Here is a 21,985-nt window from a genome sequence, read left to right as displayed (position 1 = left end):
ACATCAGCTACACAAACACTGCTAACTGAAAGCTGCAACCCTGTTTGTAGCTGAACAGGGGATGCTTGCACTTCCCAAAATAATCTCTCTGTCTGGAACAGTGTTGAAAGGGATGGCCGATCAACAATCATGAAACAGACCAGCTGGAAGACCAGGATGTCATGCATATCTAACTAACCACACCCAGTCTGATCTCCTCTCTGTATATGTGGAGAAAACACCCCCCTCATCTCCTAAATTAGGTCAAGGAAGGCACGACAGACATGGCATGCACTGGGCACAGCCTGGTGGGACCGTCATGCCTCTCACACTGGCAGTTGGGATGCAGAATAACGGAGCAGTCTCTCACTGCTTGGACACACACACCGTGTTCTTCCTTACATTGCCCTTCTCCTTGAGGGCGTTGGCCAGGTTACAGTAGGCGTCAGGGAAGTGGGGCTGTAGCTCGATGGCGCGGCGGTACGTGTCGATAGCCAGGTCGATAAGACCCTGCTCGTAGTAGACGCACGCCAGGTTGCCATGGACGACGGCGTGGTTGGGGCTCAGGCTGAGGGCACGCAGGTAGCCAGCCACCGCTCTGAATGGTTGGAAAAAGAGAGAAGGGTGGGTAAACGCTAGTAGTAATAAGTAAAAAGTAGTAGTAAAAAGTGTAGAGGAGAGTAGAGTGGTACTAGTGATGTGTAGAGGAGAGTAGAGTGGTACTAGTGATGTGTAGAGGAGAGTAGAGAGTGGTACTAGTGATGTGTAGAGGAGAGTAGAGAGTGGTACTAGTGATGTGTAGAGTGGAGATGGTACTAGTGATGTGTAGAGGAGATTAGAGAGTGGTACTAGTGATGTGTAGAGGAGAGAGTAGAGGTACTAGTGATGTGTAGAGGAGAGTAGAGTGGTACTAGTGATGTGTAGAGGAGAGTAGAGGTACTAGTGATGTGTAGAGGAGAGTAGAGTGGTACTAGTGATGTGTAGAGGAGAGTAGAGTGGTACTGGTGATGTGTGTAGAGTGGTACTGGTGATGTGTAGAGGAGAGTAGAGTGGTACTGGTGATGTGTAGAGTGGTACTGGTGATGTGTAGAGGAGAGTAGAGTGGTACTGGTGATGTGTAGAGGAGAGTAGAGTGGTACTAGTGATGTGTAGAGGAGAGTAGAGTGGTACTAGTGATGTGTAGAGGAGAGTAGTGTGGTACTAGCGATGTGTAGAGTGGTACTAGTGATGTGTAGAGGAGAGTAGTGTGGTACTGGTGATGTGTAGAGGAGAGTAGAGTGGTACTAGTGATGTGTAGAGGAGAGTAGAGTGGTACTGGTGATGTGTAGTGGACTGGTGGAGAGTAGTAGAGTGGTAGTGATAGAGTGGTACTGGTGATGTGTAGAGGAGAGTAGAGTGGTACTAGTAGAGTGGTACTAGTGATGTGTAGAGTGGTACTGGTGATGTGTAGAGGAGAGTAGAGTGGTACTAGTGATGTGTAGAGGAGAGTAGAGTGGTACTAGTGATGTGTAGAGGAGAGTAGAGTGGTACTAGTGATGTGTAGAGGAGAGTAGAGTGGTACTGGTGATGTGTAGAGGAGAGTAGAGTGGTACTGGTGATGTGTAGAGGAGAGTAGAGTGGTACTGGTGATGTGTAGAGTGGTACTGGTGATGTGTAGAGTGGTACTAGTGATGTGTAGAGGAGAGTAGAGTGGTACTAGTGATGTACTGGTGATGTGTAGAGAGTAGAGTGGTACTGGTGATGTGTAGAGGAGAGTAGAGTGGTACTAGTGGTACTAGTGATGTAGAGGAGAGTAGAGTGGTACTGGTGATGTGTAGAGGAGAGTAGAGTGGTACTGGTGATGTGTAGAGGAGAGTAGAGTGGTACTAGTGATGTGTAGAGTAGAGTGGTACTGGTGATGTGTAGAGTGGTACTGGTGAGTGGTGTGATGTGTAGAGGAGAGTAGAGTGGTACTAGTGATGTGTGAGAGGAGAGTAGAGTGGTACTAGTGATGTGTAGAGTGGTACTGGTGATGTGTAGTGGTACTAGTGATGTGTAGAGGAGAGTAGAGTGGTACTGGTGATGTGTAGAGTGGTACTGGTGATGTGTAGAGGAGAGTGGTACTAGTGATGTGTAGAGGAGAGTAGAGTGGTACTAGTGATGTGTGGTACTGGTGATGTGTGTAGAGTGGTACTAGTGATGTGTAGAGGAGAGTAGAGTGGTACTAGTGATGTGTAGAGTGGTACTGGTGATGTGTAGAGGAGAGAGTGGTACTGGTGATGTGTAGAGTGGTACTGGTGATGTGTAGAGGAGAGTAGTGATGTGTGTAGAGTGGTACTGGTGATGTGTAGAGGAGAGAGTGGTACTAGTGATGTGTAGAGGAGAGTAGAGTGGAGATGTAGAGTGGTACTGGTGATGTGTAGAGGAGAGTAGAGTGGTACTGGTGATGTGTAGAGAGAGAGTGGTACTGGTGATGTGTAGAGGAGAGTAGTGTGGTACTGGTGATGTGTAGAGGAGAGTAGTGTGGTACTAGAGTGATGTGTAGAGGAGAGTAGAGTGTGGTACTAGTGATGTGTAGAGGAGAGAGAGAGTGGTACTAGTGATGTGTAGAGGAGAGTAGAGTGGTACTAGTGAGTGTGGTACTAGTGATGTAGAGTGGTACTAGTGATGTGTAGAGGAGAGTGTGGTACTAGATGTGAGAGTAGAGTGTGGTACTAGTGATGTGTACTAGTGATGTGTAGAGTGGTACTAGTGATGTGTAGAGAGTGGTACTAGTGATGTGTAGAGGAGAGTAGAGTGGTAGTGATGTGTAGAGGAGAGTAGAGTGTGGTACTAGTGATGTGTAGAGTGGTACTAGTGATGTGTAGAGGAGAGGAGTGTGGTACTAGATGTGTGTGGTACTAGTGTGGTACTGGTGATGTGTAGAGGAGAGTAGAGTGGTACTGGTGATGTGTAGAGGAGAGTACTAGTGTGGTACTGGTGATGTGTAGAGGAGAGTAGAGTGTGGTACTAGTGATGTGTAGAGGAGAGTAGTGGTAGTGATGTGTAGAGGAGAGTAGAGTGGTACTAGTGATGTGTAGAGGAGAGTAGAGTGGTACTGGTGATGTGTATGTGTAGAGTGGAGTGATGTGTACTGTACTAGTGATGTGTAGAGAGAGTAGAGTGTGGTAGTGAGTGTGGTACTAGTGATGTGTAGAGAGAGAGTGTGGTAGTGATGTGTAGAGTAGAGTGGTACTAGTGATGTGTAGAGGAGAGTAGAGTGGTACTAGTGATGTGTAGAGGAGAGTAGTGTGGTACTGGTGATGTGTAGAGTGTGGTACTAGTGATGTGTAGAGGAGAGTGTGGTACTGGTGATGTGTGTAGAGTGGTACTGGTGATGTGTGATGTGGTACTGGTGATGTGAGAGGAGAGTAGAGTGTGGTACTAGTGATGTGTAGAGGAGAGTAGAGTGTGGTACTAGAGTGTGGATGTGTAGAGTACTAGTGATGTGTAGAGAGTGTGGTACTAGTGATGTGTAGAGGAGAGTAGAGTGTGGTACTAGTGATGTGTAGAGGAGAGTAGAGTACTAGAGTGTGGTACTAGTGATGTGTAGAGTGGAGAGTAGAGTGTGGTACTAGTGATGTGTAGAGGAGAGTAGAGTGGTACTAGTGATGTGTAGAGGAGAGTAGAGTGGTACTGGTGATGTGTAGAGTGGTACTAGTGATGTGTAGAGTGGTACTAGTGGTACTTGTAAAATAAGTACTGGTGATGTGTAGAGGAGAGTAGAGGTACGGTGGCCACTAGTGATGTGTAGAGTGGTACTAGTGATGTGTAGAGTGGTACTAGTGATGTGTAGAGTGGTACTAGTGGTACTTGTAAAATAAGTATTTGTTAAGGCGGTGGCCACCACCCAACGGTTTGCCATTTTGAATGGACCCCCCGCCCTTTTTATTTAAATGTATCCGCTATGATTTCTTATAAACCGACAACTTTTGAACATCAGATCGGCAGTTAGCGCAATTCCACCTTACACTTCAACTCATCTGCCTTGTAATTCCAACCCAATTTTTGGGCAAACCAAGAAGAAACAGACGTTAGAGAGGGGATACTGGCGAGATTAAGGCGACAGGAGAACCAGCCACCCTTTCCCTCAATTCTACTAGTCACTTCAAAAGAGGGATGGATGAACTTTGATAGCGGACTTGCAACCACCGGGACTCTAGAAACTGCAATATTCTCTGCTCTTTTGAAACATGGCTCTCGGAAAAGATCCATCCCCTCCCCCTCTTCATCAACTGGTGTGCTGACTCGAGGACGGTGGAATCGTCGACTCGAATCGTCCATTGTTCACCAGTCTTGGAATACATGGTCAAATGCCAACCGTTTACCTCACGAGTGAGTTTTCAGTTGTCATCGTGACTGTTGTCACAGAGAGGAAAAATAGCAGGCAGGCACTTAACTGTAAGAGGCTATAACCAAAAAGGAAAACCTACATCCAGAGGGTTTTGCCGGCAATTTGAATTCCGCATCATTAACCTGTTAATACTCTAGGGGCAGTATTTCATTTTTGGATAAAAAGACATGCCCGTTTTAAGCACAATATTTTGTCACGAAAAGATGCTCGACTATGCTTGGAATTGATAGTTTTGGAAAGAAGACACTGACGTTTCCAGAACTGTAAAGATTTTCACTGTGAGTGCCATAGAACAGAATCTACAGGCAAAACCAAGATGTTTGAGTGACCAGGAAATCAACAGGATTTCTGGAGGCACGTTTTCCATGATCTCCTTATATGGCTGTGAATGCGACAGGAATGAACGGACACTTCCTATCGTTTCCCCCAGGTGTCTGCAGCATTGTGACGTATTTGTAGGCATATCATTGGAAGATTGACCATAAGAGCCTACAATTACCAAGTGTCCCGCACGGTGTCTGCGTGGAAATTGGTGCGCAAAAGTCAGGTACCAGTATTTTTCCATCCGAATCAGAGAAGAATGCACGCTTCCAGGGAAGGGATTTCAATGAAGAAATATATGACAAAACACCTTGAGGATTGATTCAAACAACGTTTTCCATGTTTCAGTCGATATTATGGAGTTAATTCGGAAAAAAGTTTGACGTTTAGGTGACTGAATTTTCGGTTAGTTTCGGTAGCCAAATGCATAGTAACAAAACGGAACGTTGTGTCCTACACAAGCATCTTTCAGGAAAAACTGGACATCTGCTATGTAACTGAGAGTCCTCATTGAAACATCTGAAGTTCATCAAAGGTAAATTATTTTATTTGATCCCTTTGCTGGTTTTTGTGAATGTTGCGTGCTAAATGCTAACGCTAAATGCTAAGCTAGCTATCACCACTCTTACACAAATTATTGATTTTCTCTGGTTCTAAAGCATATTTTGAAAATCTGAGACGACAGGATTGTTAAGAAAAGGATAAGCTTGAGGATAGGCATATTTATTTCATTTAATTTGCAATTTTCAGAAATCGCTAATTTTGCATTATGGTAATGAGCTTGAGGTTGTAGTCACGATCCCGGATCCGGGATGGGGCGGACTAAGAGGTTAACATGTTTGAGATAAGTGAAAATACTGCCCCCTTCGGATGAAAAGCATGCCCAGGGTAAACTACCTGCTACTCAGGCCCAGAAGCGAATATATGCATAGTTAGTAGATTTGGATAGAAAACAGTCTGAAGTTTCTAAAACAGTTTGAATGATGTCTGTGAGTATAACAGAACTCATATGGCAGGCAAAAAAACTACAAACCTCAGGTTTCCAAGGGATTGCCTATCCAATAGTGTAAATGGGGTCATATTGCACTTACTAAGGCTTCCACTAGATGTCAACAGTCTTTACAATGTTTCAGGCTTCTACTGTGAGGGGGAAGCGAATAAGAGGTGTTTGAACCAGGGGTCTGGCAGAAAGCCATTAGTTTAGTCACGCGCACGAGCTCCTTTTCATTTCATTTCTAAAGACAAAGGAATTGTCCGGTTGGAATATTGAAGATTTATGATAAAAACATCTTAAAAGATTGATTATGTACATCATTTGACATGTTTCTACGAACTGTAATGGAATGTTTTAACTTTGTCTGGACCTAGTGCCTGTGCGTTGTGCATTTTGGATTACTGGACTAAACGCGCAAACAAAAAGGAGGTATTTGTACATAAAGATGAACTTTATCAAACATTTATTGTGGAACTGGGATTCGTGGGAGTGCATTCTGATGAAGATCAAAGGTAAGTGAATATTTATAACTCTATTTCTGATTTCTTTTGACTCCACAACATGGCAGGTATCTTATGTCTTGTTTTTGTGGCTGAGCACTGTACTCAGATTATTGCATGGTGTGCTTTTTCCGTAAAGCTTTTTTGAAATCTGACACAGCGATTGCATTAAGGAGAAGTATATCTTTAATCCGATGCATAACACTTGTATCTTTTATTAAAGTTTATGATGAGTATTTCTGTAAATTGATGTGGCTCTCTGCAAATCCGCCAGATGTTTGAGGCAAAACATGACTGAACATAATGCGCCAATGTAAACAGATTTTTTAAATATAAATATGAACTTTACCGAACAAAACATACATGTATTGTGTACCATGAAGTCCTATGAGTGTCATCTGATGAAGATCAAAGGTTAGTGATTAATTCTCTCTCTATTTGTGCTTTTTGTGACTCCTCTCTTTGGCTGGAAAATGGCTGTATGTTTTGGTGTATTGCTTTTGGTGTATTGCACTTGTGATTGTATGAAAGTTAAATATTTCTAAAAAATATTTTTTAATTTTGCTCTGCCATTTCAGCGGATGTTGTAGCCTTAAGATTAAGACAAACAAAATACAATAAAATGCAAATTAATTACTTAAAAATCATACAATCTGATTTTTGTTTTAGATGCAGTCTCTCACAGTGTAAGTGTACCTATGATAAAAATTACAGACCCTGCAAAATCAGCAGTGTATCAAATACTTGTTCTCCCCACTGTACATATAGTATCGATCCAGTATCCCTACACATTGTAAATATGGTACTGGAACGGACCTTGTATATAGTATGCGTACTTCATCATGTTAATTCTTATTTTATATCTTGTGGGTTTTTGTTCTGTTCTACCTTGGTATTTTTAGTATGAAATTGCTATTGATTACAGCATAGTTGGGGTTAGAGCTTGCAAGAAATGCCTTTCACGGTACTTGTGCATGTGACATTAAAAACGTAACCAAAAAGTCCCATTGAGTTCAGAAGATAAAGGTGCAATATGCAGATATCACTCTGAAAATGATAATAACACCCCTAATTTCAGTTTGTGACAAAACAAGCCAGAGAATCATTACACCATCTAAACCGCTGCGAAATGTATTTTCCATAACCAAAAATACTATTTTCAGCTGGTGTACAAAACCATAAGCACGAGAAGTATAAAAATAGCACACATACAGCGCCTTCCTATTTTGTTGCATTACAACCTGTAATTGAAATGGATTTTTATTTGGATTTCATGTAAATGGACAGACACAAAATTGTTCAAATTGGTGAAGTGAAAAAAATCTAAAGCAACAGTATATGGTGTGGCCACCAGCTGCATTAAGTACTACAGCACATCTCCTCCTCAGACTGCACCAGATTTGCCAGTTCTTATTGTGAGATGTTACCCCACTCTTCCACCAAGGCACCTGCAAGTTCCCAGACATTTCTGTGGGGAATGGCCCTAGCCCTCACCCTCCGATCCAACAGGTCCAAGACATACCAGTCCTGTCTGGTCCAGCGATGGTGGGTTTGTACCCATAGGTGACGTTGTTGCCGGTGATGTCTGGTGAGGACATGACTTACAACAGGCCTACAATCCCTCAGTCCAGCCTCTCTCAGCCTATTGCTGACAGTCTGAGCACTGACTGAGGGATTGTGCGTTCCTGGTGTAACTCAGGCAGTTGTTGCCATCCTGTACCTGTCCCGCAGGTGTGATGTTCGGATGTATCGATCATGTGCAGGTGTTGTTACACGTGGTCTGTAACTGCGAGGACAATCAGCTGTACGTTCTGTCTCCCTGCAGCGCTGTCTTAGGCGTCTCACAGTACGGACATTGCAATAAATTTCCCTGGCGACATGTGCAGTCCCCATGCCTCCTTGCAGCATGCCTAAGGCACGTTCACGCAGATGTGTAGGGACATCTTTCTTTTGGTGTTTTTCCAAAGTCAGTAGAAAGGCCTCTTCAGTGTCCTAAGTTTTCATAACTGTGACCTTAATTGCCTACCGTCTGTAAGCTGCTAGTGTGTTAACGACCGTTCCACAGGTGCATGTTCATAATTGTTTATGGGTCATTGAACAAGCATGGGAAACAGTGTTCAAACCCTTTACAATGAAGATCTGTGAAGTTATTTGGATTTTTACAAATGATCTTTGAAAGACAGGGTCCTGAAAAAGGACGTTCATTTTTGTTTTGCTAAGTTTATACACTTGTTCTGAAAGGCCCCAGAGTCTGCAACACGACTCAGCAAGGAGCACAACCAAGCAAGGGGCACAACCAAGCAAGCAGCACCATAAAGACCAAGGAGCTCTCCACAACTTTGTCCCTGACCTGTTTGGAGAAGTACAGATCAGGGTTGGGCTATAATTTTTATAATTATAAACTGAACATCTCACGAGCACCATTAAATCCATTATTTAAAAATGGAAAGAATACGGCACCACAACAAACCTGCCAAGAGAGGGCTGCCCACCAAAACTCACAGATCAGGCAAGGAGGGCATTAATCAGAGGCAACAAAGAGACCAAAGATAACCCTGAAGGAGCTGCAAAGGTCTACAGCGGAGATTGGAGTATCTGTCCATAGGACCACGTTAAGCCGCACACTCCACGAGCTGGGCTTTACGGAAGAGTGGCCAGAAAAAAAGTCATTGCTTAAAAGAAAATAAATAAGCAAACACATTTGGTGTTTGCCAAAAGGCATGTGGGAGACTCCGCAAACATATGGAAGAAGGTACTCTGGTTAGAAGAGACTAAAATTGAGCTTTTTGGCCATCGAGGATAACGCCATGTCTGGCGCAAACCCAACACCTCTCATCACCCAGAGAACCTCATGATGTTTTTCCATCGACAGGGCCTGGGAAACTGGTCAGAATTTAAGGAATGATGGATGATGCTAAATACAGGGAAATTCTTGAGGGAAACTTGTTTCAGTCTTCCAGAGATTTGAGACTGGGACAGAGGTTCACCTTCCAGCAGGACAATGACCCTAAGCATACTGCTAAAGCAGTGGTTCTTAACCTGGGTTCGATCGAACCCCAGGGGTTCGGTGAGTCGGTCTCAGGGGTTCGGCGGAGGTCAAGACAAACATCCGATTCATATGATTCGTGATGACACGCTCCGCTTGGCCATCATTGGCTGCAGGTGATCACGCTACATCGCTTGGCCTATCTGTGCTGCAGGGAATTTGGTGCGCTCAGTTTGTGACTGTGGTGATGGTACGTCTTGTGATTTCTTTCTTAATATTTTAATCCCTTCATACTTACTATGTCGAGCAAAAAAAGAAAGTGGTCGGACGAATATGTACAATATGGATTTACATGTATAACCGAATGTGATGGGAGTCAGTGTCCTAACTGCATGATTTGCAATGCCAAGTTGAGCAATTCTAGTCTAGCACCTTCAAAACTAAGAGAACACTTCCTTAAGCTGCATGGAGATGGAAAATACAAGAACACAACGCTCGCTGAATTCAATGTGAAGAGAGCCAGATTCGATGAAAAGGCTACTCTGCCGGTTCTCGGCTTTGTACCCATCAACAAACCGATCCTCACAGCATCGTACGAAGTTGCTTACCTGATCGCAAAGCAGGGCAAACCACACACCATTGGTGAAACACTCATAAAACCAGCTGTGTTGAAGATGGCGAATATCATGCTGGAAAAAGAGGCTGAAGTTAAGTTATCCCAAATTCCTCTTTGAAATGACACCATCAGCGACAGAATAGAGGACATGAGCAAAGACATCTTGGCTCAAGTAGTTGCAGATCTGATTTCAAGCCCGGCAAAATTCAGCCTTCAACTCGACGAGACCACAGACGTTTCCAATCTAAGCCAGCTTGCTGTATTCGTGCGCTATGTGAAAGACGACGTGATAAAGGAAGAATTTTTATTTTGTAAGCCTCTTACAACAACAACCAAGGCAGCCGATGTGAAGAAACTTGTGGATGACTTCTTCAAAGACAACAATCTTTCGTGGGATATGGTTTCTGCAGTTTGTTCGGACGGAGCTCCAGTCATGCTGGGAAGAAAGTCTGGTTTTGGTGCGCTAGTGAAAGCCAATGCACCACACATCATTGTTACGCATTGTATTCTGCATAGGCATGCGTTGGCAACAAAAACCTTACCTCCAAAACTGGCAGAAGTATTAAAAATTGTAGTTGAATGCGTGAACTATGTGCGAACTAGTGCTCTGCGGCATCGCATCTTCAGTGAGCTGTGTAAAGAAATGGGCTCTGAATTCGAGGTACTTCTGTACCATTCTAACGTTAGGTGGTTATCCTGGGGACAGGTGCTGAATCGTGTTTTTGCCGTGCGTGTGGAATTAGCCCTGTTTTTGCAAGAGCACCAACATTGTCATGCAGATTGCGTCAAAAATTCTGAGTTCATTCTCATTTTAGCGTACATGGCCGATATCTTCGCAGCTCTCAATCATCTCAATCAAAAGATGCAGGGCGGTGGAGTCAACATCATCGAAGCTGAGGAAAACCTGAAGGCTTTTCAAAAAAAGCTACTGTTATGGAAACGACGAACAGAGAACAATAACTTCGCAAACTTTCCCCTGCTGGACGACTGTGTAAGTAAGATCGAAGATGTATCTGGAATCGGAGACATTTCTGTACCCGCTGAACTGAAGCAAGCAATTGCCATGCACTTAGATGAGCTTGCAAAGTCTCTCGACGGATACTTCCCTACAAGAGAGTCATATCCAGCATGGGTGAGACAGCCGTTCACGTTTAGTGTTGAGACAACAGATGTCAATGATGAATACCTCGATGAAATCATTGAAATTCAGCAGAGCCAGGTTCAACAGCAACTTTTCAGAACAACAACTCTTTCAACGTTTTGGTGTCAACAAATGGTAACACCCTGTTATTGCTAAGAAAGCTCTGGAGATTTTCATACCGTTTGTTACAACATATCTTTGCGAGCAATCCTTTTCGAGGATGCTGGACATAAAAACGAAGAAAAGGAACAGACTTTGTTGCGAAAATGACATGAGAGTGGCACTTGCCAAGGTGAAGCCGCGCATTTCTGAACTGGTCTCTGAAAGGCAACAGCAGAAGTCACACTGATTTGCAGTAAATATTCATTATTATGTTTTTGTTTTTGTGTGAAAATGATAATCTGTGTGAAAATGTTTTGATGATTTTGTTCTTTGAACACAGTGATGTTGATGCACGGTTCATTTTGTGCACCAGTCAAATATATACCTATGTTTTGAATTAGATTTTTTTTTTCAATTAAGAAGGGTTCGGTGAATGCACATATGAAACTGTTGGGGTTCAGTACCTCCAACAAGGTTAAGAACCACTGTGCTAAAGCAACACTCAAGTGGTTTAAGGGGAAACATTTAAATGTCTTTGAAAGGCCTAGTCAAAGCCCAGACCTCAATCCAATTGAGAATCTGTGGTATGACCTAAAGATTGATGTACACCAGCGGAACCCATCCAACTTGAAGGAGCTGGAACAGTTTTGCCTTGAGGAATGGGCAAAAATCCCAGTGGCTAGATGTGCCAAGCTTATAGACATACCCCAAGAGACTTGCAGCTGTAATTGCTGCAAAAGGTGGCTCTACAAACTTTGGGGATGTCATTTACAAAATAGCCTCCAACACTCTACTCAGCAAACTGGATGCAGTCCATCACAGTGCCATCCGTTTTATCACCAAAGCCCCATATGCCACCCACCACTGCAACCTGTATGCTCCAAATCGGCAGGCCCTCGCTACATATTCTTCACCAGACCCACTGAATCCAGGTCATCTATAAATCTATGCTAGGTAAAGCTCCGCCTTATCTCAGCTCACTGGTCACGATAACAACGATAACAACACCCACCCGTAACACGCGCTCCAGCAGGTATATCTCACTGGTCATCCCCAAAGCCAACACCTCCTTTGGCCGCCTTTCCTTCCAGTTCTCTGCTGCCAATGACTGGAACAAATTGCAAAGACAGCTGAAGCTGGGGACTTATATTTCCCTCACTAACTTTAAACATCAGCTATCCGAGCAGCTAACCGATTGCTGCAGCTGTACATAGCCCATCCAATCTACCTACCTCATCCCCATATCGTTTTTTCAAAACATACTTTTCCACTCTTTTGCACACCAGTATTCTACTTGCACATCGTCATCTGCATATCTATCACTCCAGTGTTAAATTTTTAAATTGTAATTATTTGCTACTATGGCCTATTTGCCTTAACTTCTCACACCATTTGCACACACTGTATATAGACTCTTTTTCTATTGTGTTATTGTCTGCTTGTTTATTCCATGTGTAACTTGTTGTTTGTGTCACACTGCTTTGCTTTATCTTGGCCAGGTCGCAGTTGTAAATGAGAACTTGTTCTCAACTAACCTTCCTGGTAAAATAAAGGTGAAAAAAAAAAGGACTTTGGGGGGGGGGGGGGGGGGGGGGGGTTATGCAAGGTCAAGTTGTGTTTTGTCTTCTTTGTTTGTTTTACAATAAAAATATATTGCATTTTCAAAGTGGTAGGCATGTTGAGTAAATAAAATGATACAAACCCCCCCGAACATATATTTTTAATTCCAAGTTGTAAGGCAACAAAATAGGAAAAATGCCACAGCGGGAGTAAATACTTTCACAAAATGTAGATCTACTGCTTCTTTGACATGCTTTCAATGAGAACGACAGATCTATAACTCACATTTCTGTGTGAACATGGTCAGGTCGCCCAGAGTTACATATTGCAGCTTTCAATAAAAAGGTTAAATAAATACCGCACAACGTCAGATTATGTACAATTTATACTATCCATCAATCTACATAAAAACATTTATTTATTTTATTTTACTTACCGACAAGATACTAAACTTCCCATACAAACCAGCACCAAGGCTCGACATACGCTCTACACGCAGCAAAAACATTGGGTTTGCGTACTGCAGCTACTACTACTTTCATGTGCATGATTCTCTGTGTTTGACTTTCTTCAAATGTAATTACAAGGTGTCAGAGCGTCATACCTAGGCTACGGCCAAAACACCACCCTATTACTTATATAGTGCCAGTTTTGACTGGAGCCCTATGGGCCCTGGTCAAGTGTAGTGCACTACACAGGGAATAGGGTGGTGTTTGGAATGATTAGATGATTAGAATGATAAAATGACATGAACAAGGGAGTGTCTTCAGGTTTAACTGGTTATACCACGGGAACAGTCACTGACCTGTCAAAGATGCGAGCCTCTTTCAGAACGTTGCCCAAGTTGATGTAGGCATCCAGGAAGTTGGGATCCAGAGTCACAGCCTGACAAATACCCATAAATCCATACATCATACACAACGAACAGGATATACTGTAGTAGAAGTGTGTTAAACATTTCCTCCAAACACCAGTTGTAATGTGGACTATTTAAGTTAATACTCAAGTTGAGCGTAATTAACACAACGCTTTGCATATTTATATATGTTTTCATTATGTAATCGACATGATTTCAAGCGTTCCATTGATGTCACGGGTTGCTCACTAGATGCGATTCTGGATGTTACTCATATCTGTTGATAGGGCCTGACGCCAGACTGCAGGCCCACGGACACCGATTGTGTAGCTAGCAGCTGACGTTGTTTTGGCTTAAATGGGCAAACCAACGTCATAAGTGGCATCTCTGGTCGAAGGCCAAGTTAGACATTTCCTCTGCTCCTGTTGTAAACTTGTATTAAACCAGATTTGCGATTGAATAGATCCAGCATTGGTCTTTAATTTTGTTCAGCCAAAAAAAAATCCCCTTTACTGTGTACTGTTGTTTCCCTGTTCACTGGTATACACTCTACTAGGACTGTACTTAAAAAGTTCAGACATGAATAGTACGGTTTGTGAATTATCAAATGTTTCAACCCAGACATGAACCCTTAGTCAGACGATCCTGGTCTGTCCTTTGTTCTTACATCATCGGCTGTGTAGAAAAGTCTCACCTTCTCAAAGTGGTGTATGGCCAACCATATCTCTCCCTGGGCGTTGAACACACAGCCCAGGTTGCTCCACGCCACCGCAAAGTTGGGCTGAGTCTCAATAGCCTTCAGGTAACACGCCTTCAATGGGTTAACAATCAAAACCAGAGGAAGAGGAGAGGAAGAGTAGCGGTAGAGGAAAAAAGAGCGGGAGCAGTGGTAGAGGTAGGAGGGAAAGGTTGTAAAATAAAAGATAAGAGAATAAAACAGGAAGAAAAACAAAAAGGGGTAGAGGAAACAGAATTAGTGACCGTTCTCAACTAAAGCAAAAAGTGAGTGTGCAGCATGGACTCGCCTGCGCTGAAATCTGCGGCGCTAAGCTGCCTTGCTTATTCCTACGCTGCGCAGATCCAACCAGCACCCACACGCAGACCGACATTCTGCAGTCATCATGGCCTCTTTCTCACAAGACGAGGAACAGAAACATTGACGAGCCTTCTATGCTTTACTTTGTAATGTACAGATGCTAATGTGAAGGGAAATACCTAAATGATATTCAAATTCATAACACAACCAGTAACTTCTATGTTGGTTGCAGTCTATTTGACAGCTGACTATAGTAACTAGTGGTATCTCACAACCTTGAATGGCGGGCGCTGCGTGCAGGTGGAGGTCCCTGTAATGCTTGCGCACAAAAAGCTACGTGGGTGGGGCATGTCCTAGGTGTGTGTTTGGCTACAATCACATCACCACGCACACCGCCACTGCCGACCTTGCTGCTGCTTAGCAACAAGAGGTCGATGTTTGCCGCCGCTGCGCTCGCTGAACCCGGCCGCGTTGCGGACTGGCTACAGACCCAGAGCCCCGGGAGACGCCCTGCTTACCTAGACTGCCACACTCTCTGTACCCACCATGCCTTTCAGGACCAACGAGTGGCAGGGGACGGGGTTGGGGTTAGAGGACCTGGAGACCACAGCCAAGCGGCTGGTTGGATGGTTAGATAAGAGGGGGGAATATAGAGAAGGGGAGTTTTGGAAGTTATGGGGCATCAAGACGGCCAATTGTCTGATGCCCTAAGAGAAGGATAGGAGAGCTGATCTACCACCAGAGCCCAGGGGCTGTTCTGCAGGGCAATGGGGAAATAGAGGTGTTGTTTAAGCAAGCCAATGGTGTCCTCTTGGGAGGCTGGGGGTACGCTGGGTGCCAGGCTGACAGAGGGCGTCGGGGGGAGGGGGGGTCTGTACCCAGCAGGCCGGGGGGGAGGAGGGGAGGGGAGCTTTGTGCCTGATGCTTTCTTGGCCTTGGTTGCCTTGTTCGCTGCGCAGCCCCTGCGTTACTGCACACTCACAGCGCAGTCTGCATCATCTGCAGAACGCTGCAGCTCCAAAACCAAGAAGGAAAAAAACTACATCAACAGGACAACAAGTTAGAGGTTCTTACTCAGGATTTTATCTTTTCCCCGCTAATTGCTTCCATTTTTGCCATGTTTTTATTTTATTTACTGATTTATACGTTTTGGCCGTTATGGTAATTTAAGACATTTAAAAAAAGGAATGCTTACTGTACTTCTTTTTTTGTGTGTTTTTGTTTGTTTAACTTTTCTTGTTTTGTTTCTCTGCTCTTCAGAGTCTCTGCCACAAGACAGAGGAGCTTCTTGCTCAGGCATAACGTAGTAGTTCATGGTTTCTCTCTCGCTGGCAGTTACAAACCCGTTACCATATTGTTTGTCAGAGGGGCGGGCGGCAACCTCAGCAGCTGGTGGTTGAGGACTGATGCTGCCCTAGTGATCCGTGTTTCAGCCAGGGCACCTAGGGTACGGTAGCAGGAGTAATGTCATCACCCACCTGAAACAACCTTCTAAATAACATCATCAGTCGTGGAAAAAAAAAAACCAAGAGACAAAATAAAACAAGAGCGTTAGTAAAAGTTCCGCAAAACAATACACAATTATTTTAATTCTCATATGGAAAGTAATTCAAACGTCCTTAAAAAAAAAGCACTACAAAAGACAACCTGCTGTTTACACTCATGCAACGTTTACTGTATTTTCTAAGATAGATAATGGATGTTTCAGGAGGGGAGGGTGGGGGGGGGCAGGAGGGAAGAAAGGCTTTGATAATGCGTTTCATAATATTAATAGTTTGGCCAAGCTAGGAGAAAGGAGGGAGGATAACTAGCTTGATCTTCATCAAATGAGCTGATGACATTTCTTTGGGAATAATATGTCATAGTATACGCTTTTCCTTCAACCTCTTCTTCAAAAAGTTTTTTTTTTTAATGGTTGGCTTTTTCTTTGTCCTGTCGTGCTTGAATCCTGGCCAATGGGGAGTGAGAAGAAAAGCCTCAGTGTGTAATGTTTGGGCATCTAGAAGCCTCCATAGGTAGCTCTGAAATAAAGAGGTCAGCGCTGGTTGCTGCGCATGCGTGTTTCTCTCTACCCAAGCCGACTGAACGCGGGCGGCGGAGTGCAGTTTGTGAGCTGTCTGCCTGACACAGCATCGGAACGTACTAGGCTCTTGTAAGGAGGGGTGTGTGACACAGTATGAAAACGTGGTACAGTCCTGACTGTTCCATTTACCCACTCTAAGACAGCAGGGAGCTGTCAGCTTGGGAGCGTAGCTGGGGTGTCAGGAAGGCAGCTCTTAGCGCGCACACTCCACCGGCCCTAGCGAGCGCGCGGGGGGAAGGAGCAACAGTGCAGGGGAGCTGGCCCGGCGATGAGCTGGCAGCTCCCTGGAGCTCCTCCCCCTTCTGGCACCAAATAAGATGGCCTGGCACCAGGTCACCTAGCAAGATGTCAACTCCAGCTTTCACCCAACCCAGGGAAGGTACAGATATCATATCAGGGAGATGGGACAGACATAAAATGGCTTAAGAGTAGATAAATGGGTCAGAGGGCACGCCATAAGATACAAGACTAGCAAATCTGCATGGGTAGGGGGTAGTGGTACAACTGGATTGGGTGGTCCATTGTTGTTAAATAACTGGAGTGATGTGGTTTGGTTAGAGGCCATCTTATCTTTTGCATTGCAAAGAGATTAACTAACTTAATCAGTTCATTTATCCTTCCAAGACCGAGCCAGCATTATCCCTCCAAAACCACCTTTGTTTACTTTTTTATCCTTCTATGCATTTATAAAATATCCATATCAGAACCATAATTACTGCTACCAATTTGTAAAGCCCAGCCTTTCTTCCTGTGAGGGGAGGGGGGCTGACCGGAGGTAGAGAGGTCAGCAAGAAGAGCATTGTGGGACTAAAGAGAGAGAGCAGGGGGATTGTGTGCAGGTGGAGTGAGAATGAAGATGAGTATTCTACCTGGGCTCAAAGAAAAAAGTATAAAGCCGTCTCAAATCCGTAATAGAAAGAAAAGGGTTTAATGGGTTGGGGGTGTAGAAAATACCCCCTCTCCCTTCAAAATAAAGCAACATTATTAGCCTCATAAGAGGGAGGGGGAATGGGGCCTGCCCAGAGCCAGGGTGTAACGGGGGTATGGGGCCTGCCCAGAGCCAGGGTGTAACGGGGGTATGGGGCCTGCACAGAGACCCGGTGTAACGGGGTATGGGGCCTGCACAGAGGGGGCCTGCACAGAGACAGGGTGTAGTGGGGCGGGGGTTTGCCAGAGCGTGGGGCCTTCCCAGAACCAGGGCATAGTGGGGGGGCCTGCCCAGAGCCAGTAAGGGGGCCCGCCCAGAGCCAGTGGGGGGTAGAGAAGGGCCTTAGATGGCATCAGGGATAGAGAAAAATCACACTCAAGTGATTGAGTGAAAAGTCTGAGTGAGGGGGAAGAGACAGGGACAACTTTGGCCATCGGGCTCAAAGGGGGGCGGGGGGAAATAACCGACAAACAAAACATCTTACAAAGAAATCAAAGTACAAAGTAAATTTTTAAACAAACAAAAAGATAAGCAAAAAGCTGTGCTGGTGTCAAGCCCCTCGAACATACCTTAGCCTCTTCCAAACGCCCGAGGGCTTTGAGCAAGTTCCCCAGGTCGCTACGGACACAGTACAGATCCTGAGGGACAGGAAACAAACAAGAGATTAGAGCTCCAAACCAGAAATGGACTACTAGACTGACTAACACATGTTACAGTCTGAGATCTACAAGTGATCATCAAATGTCTGGGTAGGATACTAGAATAGATATCAGATTGGGGTATCTTGTGGGGGTGGGTTGTGCTGGGCTGCTGGCTTATGATGGGGTACATGAATTGGGCCCAAGGTCTACTCACAGGGTTGTACTGTAGGGCTGAGACGTAGGCCTGGACGGCTCCCTCCATGTCCCCCGCTGCCACCAGGGCTGCTGCCAGGTTGATGTACCCGTCGATGAAGTCTGGTTTCAGCCGCAGGGCGTGGCGGTAGTGCTCTATAGCCTCCTGCAACTGGCCGCGTTCCTTGTACACGTTGCCCAGGTTGGAATAGGCCTCAGCAAGCATAGGGTTCTGCTTGATGGCCAAGGTGCTAAAGTGGGCAGACCTGGAGGGACAGAGGAGAGGGTCACGAGGCTGGTAGGGTGTGTGGTAGTACTGGGTTGGAGTGATGTGGTGCTGTGTGATCCATTAGTGGTACTTAAGTCAGTCAATGGGAGATCTCATTTAGCACACAAGCTAGTGTGTTCTGTGAGATAGTGGGACAACTAGAATAGTTGTGTGTGTGTGGGGGGGTTCAACTTAATTTTAATTCAAATTTCACAACAAATAACTTCCTTGTGCTTATTTTACATGGTGACAGAGGAACAACCCAAGACACCTGGGAAAAACAGACAGATCAAACCTAACACCTGTAAGAGAAAACAGCCACCACCACCACCACCACCACTGTAAAAAGAGTCGTGTCAGAGTGGGAATAGAGGAGGTCAATAGAACACTTAGGGAGATCACTGACAGACAAGCCATTCGTTACTCCCCAACACCACCACAGATGTGTCGTAGTAGTATGAACTGTCGGCAGCCAGTGTATTACAGTCCCAGCGGGCCCAGTATTCTCTCCAGACCATGTAGACTGACTTCAGTGAGCCGACCCCTGACCTCCAGGTCTTTCACTCTCTCCCCACCTCACCTGTCGAGCCTGCGACACTGGAAGTGGATGGAGGAGAGCAGCAGTAGCACGCCCGTGTTGTCGGGCTCCTGCCTCCACAGCTGCATACAGTGGCGCTCGGCAGCCTCAAAGTCACCCGACTGGTACTCCCTGTGCGCCAGCTCGGCCAACCCTTGGAAGGAAAGCATACGTTGTTTTGTCGGTTCTGTATCACCAACACCCAACAACCCGAGGAGGGGGGAAACAACACGTTAGAAGAGATGGAAGAACACGAGGACAGAGACAAAATAATAAACCAGATAAAAGTACTGGAGAATTCAGAAATCAGACTATTTATAAATTGATAAATGCCTTTGGTTGATATATAATTGCACTAAAGTATATTAATCAATAGTTGAATAAAAAAAAAAGTTGTGTAGGGATTAACTGTCAATCACAGGGTATGAGTCACGTTTTAGAGACAAAATGTGTGACTATAGGCCAGGTTGCTACTGTTATTCTCTGTTTTATGAGCTCAAGAATTCAATTGTCATTCTTCCTTTGAAAGACAACTAGCTAGATGATTAGCTGCTGTTAGCAGCATAACAGGAGCTGAAGAAACATAGTAAGTGAATTATTAGGATTCTAACTAACGTTAGCTAGTCATCAGCGCCCTTATCATGAAGAGATAAGTATTAACTGGCTAGTTAGAACTGTCTGACATGAAATGGTATGAAAAACGCAATGTTGTGCGATGAAATGAAAAACGGACCAAAGTACATAGCTGGATGAAACGTAAGGTGACGGTTTACAAATGGACGCTAGATGGCGGACAAATACAACCCCATCAACATCTGGGTAACTAACGTTTGATGCACGCCTAAAAGGAAAACAGACCCAGCACAATCACAGTCAATACACACAGGATCAACAAGCTAGCTAAATTGTATTGTATCAAACGTTAGGGAAGACATCAAGAAAATAAAACGAATGTCGTCTTGCTGGACTATGTTCAAGTTGGCCAATACAATAACATACTTCCGTCTTCATGTCTGGCGGGTTTACATAGCTGATCCATTTAGTGTGTTTACACAACAGATCGCTACATAGCCACACCTGGCTGACACCAGGAAACAGCAGAGGGAGCACACCCCTATCGACGGGACCACAGTGGAGGTGTTAAGCTGTAAGTTCCTCTGGGTCAGAAATTGTCCACCCCACAGACAGTGAGGTGAAATAGGCGCAAAAGCATCTATTCAACACCAAGAGGCTGAAGAAATTCGACTTGGTCCCTAAGACCCCCAAACGTTTACAGATGCAAAATTGAGGGTACCCTTTCGGGCTGTATCGCGCCCCAGAGGGTGGTACGGTCTGCCCAACGAAGCATCGGGGGCACACTGCCTGCCCCCCCCCGGACACCTACAGCACCCGATGTCACACTAAGGCCAAAAACCACCCGAGCCACTGCCTGTTCTCCCCGCTATCATCCAGAAGGAGAGGCCAGTACAGGTGCGTCAAAGCTGGGACTGAAAAACAGCTTCTATCTCAAGGCCATCAGACTTAAATAGCCATCACTAGCCGGCTACTCCACCCTGCACCTTAGAGGCTGCTGGCCACTTTAATAATGGAACACTAGTCGCTTTAATAATGTTTACAAATAGCTTTACTCCTCTCATTTATACTGGATTATATTCTACTGTAGTCAATGCCAATCCGACATTGCTCGTCCTAATATTTACATATTTCTTAATTCCATTCTTTTAGATGTGTGCCTTGTTGTGACTTGTTAGATAACGTACTGCACTGTTGGAGCTAGGAACACAAGCACTTCACTACACCCGCAATACCATCTGATAAATGTGTGTATGCGACCAATACAATTTGAGTTGAATTTGAGTTGTTAGCATAGGCTCGTGTCATGCTAGCGAGGAAGCTAACTAGAGAGCTAATGCTAACTGGGGCGAGCTCTACCTGTGCTGTCAGCCACATTTCCCACGGAGCTCGCCATCTCCTCGGTCTTCGAGTCTTGCACGGTGGTCGTCAGTGTTGTAGTTTGATAATATCAAATTAAAGAGAATTTTATTTCGTCGATTGATCGAAGTTTCTTGAGCCGTTGCTTGCTAAAGCTGTTAGCCTAGCTATGCTAACCACAGAGTCAACGCTAGCTAGTCAAGAAGAATGTCACTATTTTCAGATGGCTAGTTCCTATGCTATTTGCCGTCCTTGCCGATATAACTTCTCGCAATCAGCCTAGCTCTAAATTTACTTCAAATTCACAATCATGAAGCGCTGGTTCGACTTCAACAAAGCGACTCCCGAGTCATAAAATGGCGAATGAGCCTCAGCCAGGGACTTGTTTTGTTTGTTGCCAGAATATAGATCCAACGAAAAATAATCAATCCACAAACTGTACAGAAAATGAGCGTGGTGGTGTGTGGTCCAATGAGCGTAATTCATATTCATTAATTATTCAAAGGGAACACACCTAACGTTTTAAAATCGAGTATATGCAAACATTTTGTAAATAATTATTTTTTGCGCGGATGGATACAGAGTTTTGGTGGTGCATCATTCCCCACATGTGCACTGCGGCAAGTCGAAGAGTGACACGAATGTTCTGAAGGTTGAAAATAGAGGGTAGTGAACATAAACCGAAGCAGTTAGCAGATGGAAAGGCTGAGTTGTTATGACATTGATTGAAAGACATAAAAATACATATGACAAGAGTGTTTGATGGCTAACTAGAAATAATTTACACTTGTCTGGGTCGGAAGGCGGGGCACGGCCATTCACACCTGTGGTCAACATCTTTCTCGTTGCACAATGATTAAACAATGGATGCATATCCATTATTTTCCTATACCCCCTGTTT

The 21,985-nt window shown here is 44.6% G+C and overlaps 1 protein-coding gene across 11 annotated transcripts in view; it reads right to left on the bottom strand.

Annotated features, from left to right (window-relative positions):
- LOC123993678 (UDP-N-acetylglucosamine--peptide N-acetylglucosaminyltransferase 110 kDa subunit) overlaps positions 1 to 21,461 on the bottom strand; it is a 47,173-nt gene extending 25,712 nt beyond the window's left edge. For 2 of the 11 annotated variants that reach the window (XM_046296062.1, XM_046296064.1), the window contains exons 1-7: positions 21,085 to 21,461; positions 19,156 to 19,339; positions 18,330 to 18,573; positions 18,044 to 18,112; positions 14,122 to 14,238; positions 13,377 to 13,456; positions 367 to 577 (exon numbers count right to left, since the gene is read on the bottom strand). In XM_046296062.1, coding sequence (XP_046152018.1) covers positions 367 to 577; positions 13,377 to 13,456; positions 14,122 to 14,238; positions 18,044 to 18,112; positions 18,330 to 18,573; positions 19,156 to 19,339; positions 21,085 to 21,121 — 942 coding nt within the window. In that variant the 5' untranslated portion in view covers positions 21,122 to 21,461. Of the gene's footprint in view, positions 1 to 366; positions 578 to 13,376; positions 13,457 to 14,121; positions 14,239 to 15,658; positions 17,670 to 18,043; positions 18,113 to 18,329; positions 18,574 to 19,155; positions 19,340 to 21,084 lie in introns of those variants that run through there. The other 9 variants (XM_046296068.1, XM_046296065.1, XM_046296063.1 and 6 more) reach the window with 8 other exon arrangements.
- Between the last annotated feature and the right edge of the window lie 524 nt (positions 21,462 to 21,985).

Source organism: Oncorhynchus gorbuscha, linkage group LG13 (genome assembly GCF_021184085.1).
Source record: "Oncorhynchus gorbuscha isolate QuinsamMale2020 ecotype Even-year linkage group LG13, OgorEven_v1.0, whole genome shotgun sequence".
NCBI classification, from domain to species: domain Eukaryota; kingdom Metazoa; phylum Chordata; class Actinopteri; order Salmoniformes; family Salmonidae; genus Oncorhynchus; species Oncorhynchus gorbuscha.
This window is presented reverse-complemented; position numbering and strand designations above follow the sequence as displayed.